The 14,503-nt window shown below is 42.4% G+C and overlaps 1 protein-coding gene across 4 annotated transcripts in view; it reads left to right on the top strand.

Annotated features, from left to right (window-relative positions):
• The window catches only part of LOC110521686 (capping protein, Arp2/3 and myosin-I linker protein 3), a 51,327-nt gene that overhangs the window by 34,006 nt on the left and 2,818 nt on the right, over nucleotides 1-14,503 (top strand). For 3 of the 4 annotated variants that reach the window (XM_036968670.1, XM_021599448.2, XM_021599447.2), the window contains 8 exons: nucleotides 60-126; nucleotides 525-712; nucleotides 6,825-6,904; nucleotides 10,842-11,015; nucleotides 11,976-12,177; nucleotides 12,280-13,033; nucleotides 13,465-13,571; nucleotides 14,367-14,487. In XM_036968670.1, coding sequence (XP_036824565.1) covers nucleotides 60-126; nucleotides 525-712; nucleotides 6,825-6,904; nucleotides 10,842-11,015; nucleotides 11,976-12,177; nucleotides 12,280-13,033; nucleotides 13,465-13,571; nucleotides 14,367-14,487 — 1,693 coding nt within the window. The remainder of the gene's footprint in view (nucleotides 1-59; nucleotides 127-524; nucleotides 713-6,824; nucleotides 6,905-10,841; nucleotides 11,016-11,975; nucleotides 12,178-12,279; nucleotides 13,034-13,464; nucleotides 13,572-14,366; nucleotides 14,488-14,503) is intronic. The other variant, XR_002473179.2, reaches the window with a different exon arrangement.

Raw genomic sequence — 14,503 nt, 5'->3', positions numbered from 1 at the left:
TGACATTGTCTGTCTAGGATATGTGTTGGTGTTTTGACATCTTTCTCTTCCCTCTATAGGACACAATTGCCATTAAGAAGCACAGCTCTCGAACTAGGCGAATACGACCTGTTTCAACCAGACTGAGTGAGTATATCTCCGTCCCACTATCTCTCTATATCCCTCTATCTCTCTCTTCCTCCCAGCTCTCTCTCTTTTATAGGTCCATTAGTGACTGTGTCCTGCTGTGTCTGTTTTTCTCTCCCTCTTTCCCTCTCCCTCATTCGCCTTCCTTCTCTCTCTCTGAGTGAGCCACTAATGGCTTGTGTGCATGCCAACCTGAACCCATTACTGCCTCAACATATTTGAGTGCAGTTGCCAATTGTTGTAGTTTTTAAACTGTGTTTATTTCAAGCACAGATGACAGCACCACATGACTGCTAAGGGAACTTCTACCCCCTTCCTTCTCCATTTCTCTCCCTTTTATGCATCTGTTTCGCTCTCATCTCATCATCTTTCCATCTTTTTTTCGCTCTCTCTTTCAGGCCTGTGTGATGACTCCAGCTCCTCCCCGCCCCCCTCTACGTCCTCTTCTTTCTCAGCCCTCTCTCGCTCCGCATCCTGTGAGGGGCTGTCTGAACTCCCTACCCAGGGTGCACCTCTACATCATGTGACGCGTGTTAGGCCGAGGCCCCCACGGAGACACCGAGCAGGACACGCCCCCTCTGACACAGTAAGAGGAAGCTGACATTAGGATCTCACCCCGTATGGAATATACACTACCGTTCAAAAGTTTGGGGTCACTTAGAAATGTCCTTGGTTTTGAAAGAAAAGCCCTTTTTTTTGGTCCATTAAAATAACATGAAATTGATCAGAAATACAGTGTAGACATTGTTAATGTTGTAAATGACTATTGTAGCTGGAAGCGGCAAATATTTTATGGAATATCTACATAGGCGTACAGAGGCCCATTATCAGAAACCATCACTCCTGTGGTCCAATGGCACGTTGTGTTAGCTAATCCAATTTAATATTTTTAAAAGGCTAACGGATCATTAGAAAACCCTTTTGCAATTATGTTAGCACAGCTGAAAACTATTGTTCTGATTGAAGAAGCAATAAAACTGGCCTTCTTTATCAGGATTTGTGGGTTTGATTACAGGCTCAAAATGTCTAGAACTTTCTTCTGAAACTTGTCAGTCTATTCTTGTCTTCATCTGGCAGCTTCATTAAATAGTAGCCCCAAAACACCAGTCTCAACGTCAACAGTGAAAAAAAAGAAAAAAAACATATCTCAGAAAAAGTCTTATCTCAGAATGGCTAATAAAAAGAGAAGCTTAAGATGGGCAAAAGAACACAGACACTGGACAGAGGAACTCTGCCTAGAAAGCCAGCATCGCGGACACTCTAATGTGTGCACCGGGGCATCCCACTCCTCTTTCCATTCTAGTTAGAGACAGTTTGCGCTGTTCTGTGAAGGGAGTAGTACACAGCTTTGTAAGAGATCTTCAGTTTCTTGGCAATTTCTCGCATGGAATAGCCTTAATTTATCAGAACAAGAATAGACTGATGACTGAGTTTCAGAAGAAAGTTCTTTGTTTCTGGCCATTTTGAGACTGTAAGCTGATTAAAGAAACAATAAAACTGGCCTTCTTTAGACTAGTTGAGTATTTGAGTATTTACCAGCAGCATACCACACTTCCTACCACTGCTGGCTTGCTTCTGAAGCTAAGCAGGGTTGGTCCTCGTCAGTTCCTGGATGGGAGACCAGATGCTGCTGAAAGTGGTGTTGGAGTGCCAGTAGGAGGCACTCTTTCCACTGGTCTAAAAAAAATATCCCAATTCCCCAATGCAGAGATTGGGGACACTGCCCTGTGTAGGGTGTTGTCTTTCGGATGGGACGTTAAATGGGTGTCCTGACTCTGAGGTCATTAAAGATCCCATGGCACTTATTGTAAGAGTAGGGGTGTTAACCCTGGTGTCCTGGCTAAATTCCCAATCTGGCCCTCAAACCATCATGGTCACCTAATAATCCCCAGTTTACAATTGACTTTCATCCCCTTCCTCTCCCCTGTGACTATTCCCCAGGTTGTTACTGCAAATGAAAATGTGTTCTCAGTCAACTTACCTGGTAAAATAATGGATAAATAAATAAAATCTGGAGCATCAGTATTTGTGGGTTTGATTACAGGCTCAAAATGGCCAGAAAAAAATAACTTTCTTCTGAAACTTATCAGTCTATTCTTGTTCTGAGAAATTGCCAAGAAACTGAAGATCTCTTACAAAGCTGTGTACTACTCCCTTCACAGAACAGCGCAAACTGTCTCTAACCAAAATAGAAAGAGGAGTGGGAGGCCCTGGTGCACAACTGAGCAAGAGGAGAAGTACATTAGAGTGTCCGGGATGCTGGCCTTCTAGGCAGAGTTCCTCTGTCCAGTGTCTGTGTTCTTTTGCCCATCTTTAGCTTCTCTTTTTATTGGCCAATCTGAGATATTGCTTTTTCTGAGATATGGCTTTTTTCTTTTTCTTCACTGTTGATGTTGAGACTGGTGTTTTGCGGCTACTATTTAATGAAGCTGCCAGTTGAGGACTTGTGAGGCGTCAAACTAGACACTCTAATGTACTTGTCCTTTTTCTCAGTTATGCACTGGGGCCTCCCACTTCTCTTTCTATTCTGGTTAGAGCTAGTTTGCGTTGTTCTGTGAAGGGAGTAGGACACAGCGTTGTATGAGATCTTCAGTTTCTTGGTAATTTCTCGCATGGAACAAGAACAAGAACAAGAATAGACTGACGAGTTTCAGAATAAAGTTCTTTGTTTCTGTCCATTTTGAGCCTGTATTCGAACCCTCAAATGCTGATGCTCCAGATACTCAACTAGTCTAAAGAAGGCCAGTTTTATTGCTTCTTTAATCAGAACAACAGTTTTCAGCTGTGCTAACATAATTGCAAAAGGGTTTTCAAATGATCAATTAGCCTTTTAAAATGATAAACTTGAATTAGCTAACACAATGTGCCATTGGAACACAGGAGTGATGGTTGCTGATAATGGGCCTCTGTACACTGTCATGACGTTGGCCTGGGGGTAGGTTTATGACAGTCATAAATAACTCTTCCCCCCTTTTTCCTCTCTCTACCCTACTAATGTGACATTTGAAAATCCCTTGGTTAACATAGAGATTCTGGGAACATCAGAAGGTGGGGGGAAATGAACTATATTCTGGTAATCCGACCAATTGAACATATGCGGTGGTACTTAATGAATATTCAGTTCGGTTGTCATCTGAGACATTCTCATCAATGATAGGATGACATAAACTCTACAGTGGAAAGTCTGCACATTGTAGTTATCGGATTCACATGGAATTGTTGTTCAATTTAAATGTTTGAATATAAAATTATTGGTGAAGAGATTAAATGTAATTTTAGCTTCCAAATTAGAGATTTGGGTTTTCATAAGGTTAGGGCTCTGCTTAATCAGTGAGCAGATTTAGGCTCTGCTCAATCAGTGGCCCGCCCCTGTGAAGAGAGATGGGTTATAAAACTTTTCAAACACACCCTTCTCGCTCCACTACATAATGCCTTGACAAAAATGTAACCTCCTGTTCCGAGGATGTGAGGACGACAGTCCATACGTTAAAAGGACTAACATGTCAACTACAGAACTAAGCCAACCTCAGCGTGAGCTTTGGTTGCGAATGGTATGAACTTTGAACTCTTATTCACTACAGAAGTGATACCTCCTAGCCGATGAGTTAGCAACAGCAGCTGCAAACGTGGGCTAGGAAAGAACAGACAGAGTATCCCATCTACCACACAACGATGTTACTACAACGTATACAATTTACCACCAGAGACATTCTTCAAAGGACAAAGGACTCGGTTGGGCAACGTGGCCTTCCATCTACGACCAACCTACCGAAGCACAGCTCAGAGTAAATATTTATTGCATTTTCCTTTTCCAAATGGGCGGTAATTTAGAATGCATAAGATACTGTATTTACGATAGCACAGCTTCTTCCTTTGTTACTCAGTCTTCCCGCTCTTTCACTCAAACCCAGCCCCTTTTCCTTGTGTAACCAGCTGTCATATCTGTTCCGCCCACTAGGGACGTTTTCCTTTATGATGTAATTTGTAATCAAGGTATGATTCATTCTGTGCATATGTAATTCTGTGTGATTAGTTAGGTATTTAGTAAATAAATAATTAAACCCAATTTTGTATTGCTGATTCAACTTGTTAGCCAGGGTTCGTGAAGATAATTCAAAATAATTTACAACTTTCAGATGAGACTGAAATAAGGTGACGATTAATATTGACTGCTATTGATGTAAAATATTACTAGGTCTTTAAGAGTTTATTCGGAAGATAAAAGCTCTATAAATATTATTTTGTGGGGCTCTGACTTTGTAGTTAATTACATTTACATGATTAGCCCAATCAGGTAATATTAATCACAGAGAAAGGATTTTATAGAATAACATGTCATATCACTTAATGTGACATAGCCAAAGACACGACAACACCTATGTAGATATTGCATAAAAAGTCAGCTGTTTCCAGCTACAATAGTCATTTACAGCATTAACAATGTCTACACTTTATTTCTGATCAATTTTATGTTATTTTAATGGACAAAAAATGTGCTTTTATTTTAAAAAACAAGGACATTTCTAAGTGACCCCAAACTTTTGAATGGTACTGTATACTACTGAACTGCTGACTGTGTGTGATACTTAACTATGAATATGGAAATACAGGATCTATATTCGCTTACAGTGGGGAGAACAAGTATTTGATACACTGCTGATTTTGCAGGTGTTCCTACTTACAAAGCATGTAGAGGTCTGTAATTTTTTTTAATCATATATACATTTCAACTGTGAGAGACGGAATCTAAAACAAAAATCCAGAAAATCTCATTGTATGATTTTTAAGTAATTAATTTGCATTTTATTGCATGACATAAGTATTTGATCACCACCTACCAGTAAGAATTCCGTCTCTCACAGACCTGTTAGTTTTTCTTTAAGAAGCCCTCCTGTTCTCCACTCATTACCTGTATTAACTGCACCTTTTTGAACTCATAACCTGTATAAAAGACACCTGTCCACACACTCAATCAAACAGACTCCAACCTCTCCACAATGGCCAAGATCAGAGAGCTGTGTAAGGACATCAGGAATAAAATTGTAGACCTGCACAAGGCGGTGATGGGCTACAGGACAATAGGCAAGCAGCTTGGTGAGAAGGCAACAACTGTTGGCGCAATTATTAGAAAATGGAAGAAGTTCTCCCTAGTTCAACTCCACTCGCCGTGTTTGGAGGAAGAAGAAGGATGAGTACAACCCCAAGAACACCATCCCAACCGTGAAGCATGGAGGTGGAAACATCATTCTTTGGGGATGCTTTTCTGCAAAGGGGACAGGACGACTGCACCGTATTGAGGGGAGGATGGATGGGGCCATGTATCGCGAGATCTTGGCCAACAACCTCCTTCCCTCAGTAAGAGCATTGAAGATGGGTCGTGGCTGGGTCTTCCAGCATGACAACAACCCGAAACACACAGCCAGGGCAACTAAGGAGTGGCTCCGTAAGAAGCATCTCAAGGTCCTGGAGTGGCCTAGCCAGTCTCCAGACCTGAACCCAATAGAACATCTTTGGAGGGAGCTGAAAGTCCGTATTGCCCAGCGACAGCCCCGAAACCTGAAGGATCTGGAGAAGGTCTGTATGGAGGAGTGTGCCAAAATCCCTGCTGCAGTGTGTGCAAACCTGGTCAAGAACTACAGGAAACGTATGATCTCTGTAATTGCAAACAAAGATTTCTGTACCAAATATTACGTTCTGCTTTTCTGATGTATCAAATACTTATGTCATGCAATAAAATGCTAATTAATTACTTAAAAATCCTACAATGTGATTTTCTGGATTTTTGTTTTAGATTCCGTCTCTCACAGTTGAAGTGTATCTATGATAAAAATTACAGACCTCTACATGCTTTGTAAGTAGGAAAACCTGCAAAATCGGCAGTGTATCAAATACTTGTTCTCCCCACTGTATATATTCACTTATGAATATTGTATACACCGAGAGGCCCCTGCTGTAGTAGATTTCTCATCTGAGTGCAGAAGCATAAAGAAGTAGATATATTAGCTAATAAATTATACATTTAAGGAGACACTGATATGGCAACACATAGTTTATGTAAGTGAACTTTAAAAGCTCATGGAGTTACATCGAGATACTTGCATATTAATAAAACAGAATACAGATGTTATTTGCATAGCTAATGACCACTACAAAGACAATATTCCCTTTTGATACAAGCAAAATGTATAACTAATGGCTATATTAATTGCTTGTTAAATAGACCTGATGTTAATATTGATACATCTGGTTTATTTAACAAGCATTTAGTATAGCCATTATTTATACATTTTGCATGCGTGCCCAAGCACATTTTCTATTCCAAAAGAACCATTATTCATGTGATTAAAGTAATGATAATACAACTTTGACTTAATTTATGGTTCATGCATAATTCTCACCCCATATTCCCAAATGTTAGGGCCTCCCGGCAGTGGCAGCGTGCTGCTCTGTTTTTCAGAATGAATTGGATTGGGTCCAGGGTAATCTATACTAAGTGAATTACTCCAATTGGGTTAAGTCATCTCTCTGAAGCTAGTATAAACCATTTGTATTATTACCAACATAACATTAAAAAATACATTGTAAGCCCCTCCAATAAGCACTTACAAACAGTGTGGGACATCAGTCTTTATTTCTGGAATATAAATGGATGCTTAAGAATAGTATCGTAATTCTGAAATATCTCTCCTCGTCCCCAGCATTGCACTGAAAATGGAGCTGTCACTCCTCTTGATGATGGACTCCCAGATTTCTACTCCAAGAGAGTTCTCCCTGATAGGTAGATCCCTCTCTCTCTCTCTCTCTCTCTCTCTCTCTCTCTCTCTCTCTCTCTCTCTCTCTCTCTCTCTCTCTCTCTCTCTCTCTCAAAAACAAATAGGAGTGAATGGCACACTATAAGCATGATCTAAATTGCATGAATCACCTCCAAAGTAAGTACAACTCAAGTCATTTAGCATAGGCCTACTTTCCATTAGTCCATAGACTACTTTCAGGATAAGGATTTTAGGTGCGCTCTGCCTTTACTAATAGCTTTAGAGAGTACCCTCTCCTCTTGTCACATGCCAGCAGAGTAATGCTGGTCCATGCTAGAGTATATCCACACAGCAGATCATCTGGTTAAGTAGATGCTTTTAGTATTATTACATTTACTGTTAAGCATATTTCTAAATGAATGTACTCTGGATAAAGTGTTGTGTGCCATGAATTGTATCCTTGCAACGTCTCTCACTGCCAGGAAGTGTTTCAGTGAGGCAGCTGCCCAGAGCAACATACAGGGACTGATGACAGGGTGAATAAGTGAAAGTACAGGTGCTGACTAGGGACAAACTGAACAGGCTTATGATATAGACATATACTGAGTGTACAAAACATTAGGAACACCTGCTCTTTCCATGACAGACTGACCAGGTGAATCCAGATGAAACCTATGATCCCTTATTGATGTCACTTGTTAAATCCACTTCAATCAGTGTAGATGAAAGGCGAGGAGACAGGTTAAAGAAGGATTTTTAAGCCTTGAGACAATTGAGACATGGATTGTGTATCTGTGCCATTCAGAGGGTGAATGGGCAAGACAAAAGATTGTGCCGTGCCCTGATATTATTACTGTTGATATCTGGAAATGTGCATGTACACCCTGGCCCATCTACTGTTGCTAACCCCAATTCTGACTTGTGCTCTGATATCTGCTTCACTGATTTCTGCTCTCGTAAAATCCTGGGTTTTCTGCACATTAATACTAGAAGCTTATTACCTAAAATGGATCAGTTGAAAGTGTGGGTTCACAGCTCCAATCCAGATGTTTTGGTCATTACTGAGACGTGGTTAAGAAAGAGTGGTTTGAACACTGACGTTAACCTTTCTGGTTATAACCAGATCTTCCAAAGGTGGAGGAGTGGCTATCTTTACCAAGGATCACCTTCAGTGCTCAGTTGTCTCCACCAAGTCTGTCCTCAAACAATTTGATTTGCTGTTTTAAGCATTACACTTTCAAATCGCTTTTTGTTGTCTGTTTCTGGGTGTCATCATTCACCATCAGCACCGGCCTGTACCCTAAATGACCTTAGTTCTCTCCTGGCCCCATACACTAAGTCTGAATTTGTCCTGCTAAGTGACCTAAACTGGGACATGCTTAAACCACCTGACCAAGTCCTAAAGCAATGGTACTCCCTAAATCTTTCTCAGATTATTATCAATCCCACAAGGTATGACTCCAAACACCCAGAAAATGCTACTCTCCTTGATGTTATCCTCACAAATAATCCTGATAGGCATCAGTCTGGTGTTTTCTGTAATGACCTATCTCGGATCACTGTTTTACAGCCTGCGTTTGTAATGGCTGCTCAGTTAAACTGCCTGTCCTGATTTTTCATAAACGCTTGCTAAAAAAACTTTATTGAGCAAGCCTTCCTTCATGAACTGGCCTCTGTAAATTAGTATAGAATCAGCCGAAGACTCTTGGACCTTCTTTTTTTATATTTCCAGTGGTATTGTTAACAAACATGCCTCCATAAAGAAAATTAGAATTTTAAAGAGGTTCAGCCCCTGGTTCGACCATGATCTGGCAGAGTTACTCCACCTCAAGAATTCCATTTGCGAAAGGCACGCGCATATTCAGGCTGACTGGCTCTCGTTTAGGCAAATGAGAAATAAGTGCACTCAGGCTGTCCGGAAGGCCAAAGTTAATTACTTTAAGGAGCAGTTATCTCTCTGTGGGTCTAACCCCAAGAAGCTCTGGAAAATGGTTCAAGACCTGGAGAATTAATCCTCCTCCTCACAGCTGTCCATGTCCCTTAATGTTGATGATGTAGTTGTCGCTGACAAGGAGCACATTGCTGAGCTCTTTAATCACCACTTCATTAAGTCAGGATTCCTATTTGACTCAGCCATGCCTCCTTGCCCGTCCAACATTTCCTCATCTCCCACGACTTCTAATGCAATTAGCCCCGATGCTCCTCCCTCTTTTCCCATGCCCGTTACAAAGTTTCTCCCTGCAGGCAGTCACTGAGTCCGAGGTGCTAAAGGAGCTCCATAAACTTGAACCCAAAAAAACATCTGGGTCAGATGGTTTAGACCCTCTCTTCTTTAAGGTTGCTGCCCCTATCATCGCCAAGCCTATCTCTGACCTTTTTGACTTGTCTCTCCTCTCTGGGGAGGTTCCTATTGCTTGGAAGGCAGCCACGTTGCGTCCTTTATTTAAAGGGGGAGATCAAGCTGATCTTAACTGTTATAGGCCAATTTCTATTTTGCCCTGTTTATCAAAACTGTTGGAAAAAATTGCCAATAATCAACTGACTGGCTTTCTTGATGTCTGTAGTATTCTCTCTGGTATGCATTCTGGTTTCCGCTCAGTTTATGGATGTGTCACTGCAACCTTAAAGGTCCTAAATGATGTTACCATTGCCCTTGATTCAAAGCAATATTGTGCTGCTATTTTTATTGAGTTGGCCAAAGCTTTTGATATGGTAGATCATTCCATTCTTGTCGACCAGCTAAGGAGTATTGGTGTCTCTGAGGGGTCTTTGGCCTGATTTGCTAACTACCTCTCTCAAAGAGTGCAGTGTATAAAGTCAGAAAATCTGCTGTCTCAGCCACTGCCTGTCACCAAGGGAGTACCCCAAGGCTCGATCCTAGTCCCCACACTCTTCTCAATATACATCAACAACATAGCTCAGGCAGTAGGAAGCTCTCTCATCCATTTATAAGCAGATGATACAGTATTATAGTCAGCTGGCGTTTTGTGTTAAACGCTCTACAACAAAGCGACAGGATGTTCTTTACCATTTGGCCATCAAATTTTCCACCATTGTTCCTTATAGGACACATCACTGCACTCTTTATTCCTCTGTAAACTGGTCATCTCTGTATACCTGTCGCAAGACCCACTGGTTGATGCTTATTTATAAAACCCTCTTAGGCCTCACTCCCCCCTATCTGGGATATCTACTGCAGCCCGCATCCTCCACATACAACACCTATTCTGCCAGTCACATCCTGTTAAAGGTCCCCAAAGCACACACATCCCTGGGTCCCTCGTCTTTTCAGTTCACTGCAGCTGGAATGTGCTGCAAAAAACACACAAACTGGACAATTTTATCTACATCGCTTCATTCAAAGACTCAATCATAGACACTCTTACTGACAGTTTTGGTTGCTTCGCGAAATGTATTGTTGTCTCTACCTTCTTGCTCTTTGTGCTGTTGTCTTTGCCTTATAATGTTTGTACCATGTTTTGTGCTGCTACCATGTTGTGCTGCAGCCATGTTGTGTTGCTACCATGTTGTTGTCATGTTGTGTTGCTACTATGCTGTGATGTCATGTGTTGCTGCCATGCTATGTTGTTGTCTTAGGTATCTCTTTATGTAGTGTTGTGGTGTCTCTCTTGTCGTGATGTGTGTTTTGTCCTGTTTTTATAAAAAATATACAGTATATTTTTAATCCCAGGCCCCGTCCCAGGCCTTTTGGTAGGTCGTCATTGTAAATAAGAACTTTGTTCTTAACTGACTTGCCTAGTTAAATAAAGGTTCAACCTTTCAATAAAGGTTTGCAACTCACTATTATGAAGGTGTTCCTAATGTTTTGTACATATTTTTCCTGTATAGCTATGGTCAGTTTGTCTCTCTTTATATCTGCCTTTTGACTTCACCCTTTATCTTCTTCCTGTTTTGTTCCGCTCATCTCTCTCTACCCTTTCCATCTCCTTTTCCCTATGTCAGTCAGTTGTCCTCTCTCCATAAAGCCCACTCTCTCAGGCGAAAGAAAAGACGCAATATGCTGGCCATCTTTGGTTTCCGTAGGAACCGCAACTCAACTCTCTCCAATCAGGGGCCAGAGTCTGGCGGAGATGGGTGTGGGGAGGAGTGTCACACTGTTGCCACGGCACCCACAGGGTTGGTGAATCCTCAGTATCACACACACACACACACACACACACACTCACCCAGGTAGTATGATATATAAAGCCGTGCAATCTACACAGCATGATTTATATCAGTGTCGCATGTAGATCCTCACTTTCACTTAATACACATGTTTACCCCTTACCTCTTTATGAATATGGATCACTCTCATTCACTCTCTTTCTCCCTCTACCTTTCATTCTCTCTCTGTCCCTCTGTTAGTATGATGAGCATTAAATGCATGCTCTGGGTACCCTGTGTGCTATTAGTCTAAATCAGTGCTGGGAAGCAGTTCTGTATTGACATGAGGAATGGTCATGCTGCCGGAGAGCACTGCAGATGTAGATGACACCAGCGTGTGTAAAACAAATGTAGACGACACTAGTGTGTGTAAAACAGATGTAGATGACACCAGTGTGTGTAAAACAGATGTAGACGACACTAGTGTGTGTAAAACAGATGTAGATGACACCAGTGTGTGTAAAACAGATGTAGACGACACCAGTGTGTGTAAAACAGATGACACCAGTGGGTGTAAAACAGATGTAGACGACACCAGTGTGTGTAAAACAGATGTAGACGACACCAGTGTGTGTAAAACAGATGTAGATGACACTAGTGTGTGTAAAACAGATGTAGATGACACCAGTGTGTGTAAAACAGATGTAGATGACAGCTGTTGCCCTTCTCCCACTCAGATTATGAGATTCAACAGAAGGATGGCAATGATGATGCAGTCTAATGAATAAAGATGTTAAACATTATGCAAGTCTAATATATTCTATCCCAATATTAAAACATTATTATAGCTTAGCCTGCTGGGTTAGAAAGCCTAAACAGGCCCCATTTGTTATCCACACCAAATCAAATACTATCCAGGGGCCACTGAGCAAATTCTTGGTTGACTCTCATTGTTTCTCTGACTGTCCCCTTTGCTCTTCTCTCTCTCAGGACAGCCACTGAGAATGTCTACACGCTGCTGCAGCCCCCTCGTTCTGCTGCCAGGGCCTGCTCTCCTGGTGAGGGGGCTGATGGGAAGGTGGAGGACCAGAGGGGGGAGGAGCCAGTAGGCCTGAGCCTGCAGCCACTGCAAAGCATACCACCACAGCCTGGCATGCCGGGCAGCAGACACCCCTTCTACTCACCCAGCCAGGTAAGTCTATGCTGTATCACTTGTCGTAGAAAACATTCATACTGGTTGATGAGTTCATGGTTATAATATCTCTTCTCATCTTTTCCTCTGTGTTATTTACAGCCATCAAAGCTAGAGACAGCGCATGAGCAACCTGCAGATACTGACAGACATTGGTCAGAGGACAGACAGGTGGACAGACAGTGGACAGAGGGGCTTCACACAGACAGAGAGAGGACATTAATAAGACCAGCTGACAGACACTCTGACCGGCACTGGACCGAGGACAAACTGTCAGACAAAACATGGACAGAGGGAAGAACAGCAGAGAGACAGATGGACAGATATTGGACAGAGAGCAGGCATGCAGATAGACTCATGGAAAGACAGTGGACAGTTGACAGACACACACAGAGACAGATCGACAGACAGTTTGATCGAGATAGACAGTGGACGGTGAGCAGACAACAGACAGACAGAAAGTGGGCAGAGGGACGACTGACAGACATACAGATAGACAGACAGTGGATAGAGAGCAGGCAGTCAGGCAGACAGTCTGACAGACAAGCCCAGGGACAACATCTGGCTCAGAGGCCTCTGCCCCCTTACCCGTCAGACAGGACTCCATCACCTAAAAGTGAGACTGACTCCCAGAAAAACATGGAGGCAACCGTGGACAGACAGAAGTACTCTGACACACAGACGGACAGACATCTGCACTCAGACACTGCTGTAGGACAGGTGGAAGGGTGGAGGGGTGGAGGAGGGGTTCCCCCTGGACGGGTTTCTATGAATGCATCTAAACCAGACCCTCCTCCCCAAAGCAGCAAACCCATCCAGTCCAAACTGAGACAGAGACATCTACAGGAGAGCTCTGGTACTGCACCTGTCTCTTACACATTGTTGTGTTGATTTAAAGGTGCAATATGCAGAAATCGCTCCGCCATTTCCTGGTTGCTAAAATTGGAATAGTTCGCATAATTTCAGTTTATGTGACAAAACAAACAAAGTGTGGGGTTTGGTAAGATGATTCAGTGTAGAGAATTATTGTACCATCTAAACCGCTATAAAATATATTTTCAGCTGTTTGAAGCTGGTGTACAAAACCGAAAGTAAAAGAAACAAAATTCAACCTAAGAAGGTGAAGCATAGAAATAATGCACATAAAACCTATCTACCGCTTCTTAGACTTGCTTTCAGTGAAAATGACAGATCTATAACTCACATTTCTATGTGAATTTAGTCCGGTCGCCCAGAAAGTTACAAATTGCAGCTTTAATGATATTATTACTCCATCTTTATCTTCAGGTGCAGAGGAGGAAGCAGACGGAGATAGGGATGGTGGAAGAATGGAAAGGAAAGAGAGAGATCGAGGCAGAGATGCAGAGGGACAGCCACCTCCCATTCCTGAAAAGGTCTGTCTTTTCATATACTTATGGTTGTCATATTTATGTGAATATAACAGTATACTGGCCAGTTCACGAAAATGGTTTGCTCCTACAGACAGTGAGTCACGTGACTGTGGCTTGCTATATAAAGCAGGCAGACAGGCGTCGAGGACTTCAGTTACTGTTCAACTGAACGTTAGAATGGGCAAAATGAGTTACAGTCCAGTGGGAGAAAACAGCTTGTTGATGAGAGGTTGAAAGAGAATGGCAAGAATCGTGCAAGCTAACAGGCAAAAAACGGCACAGTGCAATGGTGGTTCGCAGAATGGTATCTTGGAAGGCAGAACTCACCGGTCCTTGTCACGGATGGGCTGTTGCAGCAGACAACCACACCGTGTTCCACTCCTATCAGCTAAAAATAAGAAGAAGCGCCTCCAGTGGACATGCGGACACCAACACTGGACAATTGAGGAATGGAAATACATTGACTGCTCCATCAAATCCCGGGTTCCTGTTGCGCCATGCTAAGGGAAGCGTCAGGTTTTGGAGTAAGCAGCATGAGTCCATGGCCCCGTCCTGTCTGGTGTCAACGATACAGGCTGGTGCTGGTGGTGTAATGGTTTGGGGAATGTTTTCCTGGCACACGTTAGGTCCTTTGATACCAATTGAGAAACATTTCCATGCGCCAAAGAATTCAGGCTATTCTGGAGGCAACCTGAGACTAGATGGGTGTACTTAATAAACTGCCCACTGAGTGTATGTGTGGTTATGTTTAGATATTAATTGATAACTTTGTTGATTTTGTGCCCCATTTATTTTCAGCCAAAGACATCCTATGTGTCTTCTCCAATTGAGTTTGCCAATGAAAGGCCGATCCCACATCTTGCACCATCTGCATTCAACAAGCCAGTGCTGGGATTGGCTGACAGGGCTTTCAGTCAAGGTATTAACAAATTAAA

Source organism: Oncorhynchus mykiss, chromosome 30 (genome assembly GCF_013265735.2).
Source record: "Oncorhynchus mykiss isolate Arlee chromosome 30, USDA_OmykA_1.1, whole genome shotgun sequence".
NCBI classification, from domain to species: Eukaryota; Metazoa; Chordata; class Actinopteri; order Salmoniformes; family Salmonidae; genus Oncorhynchus; species Oncorhynchus mykiss.
Note: the sequence above shows the minus strand (reverse complement) of the source record. Positions and strands in the feature narration are given on the sequence as shown.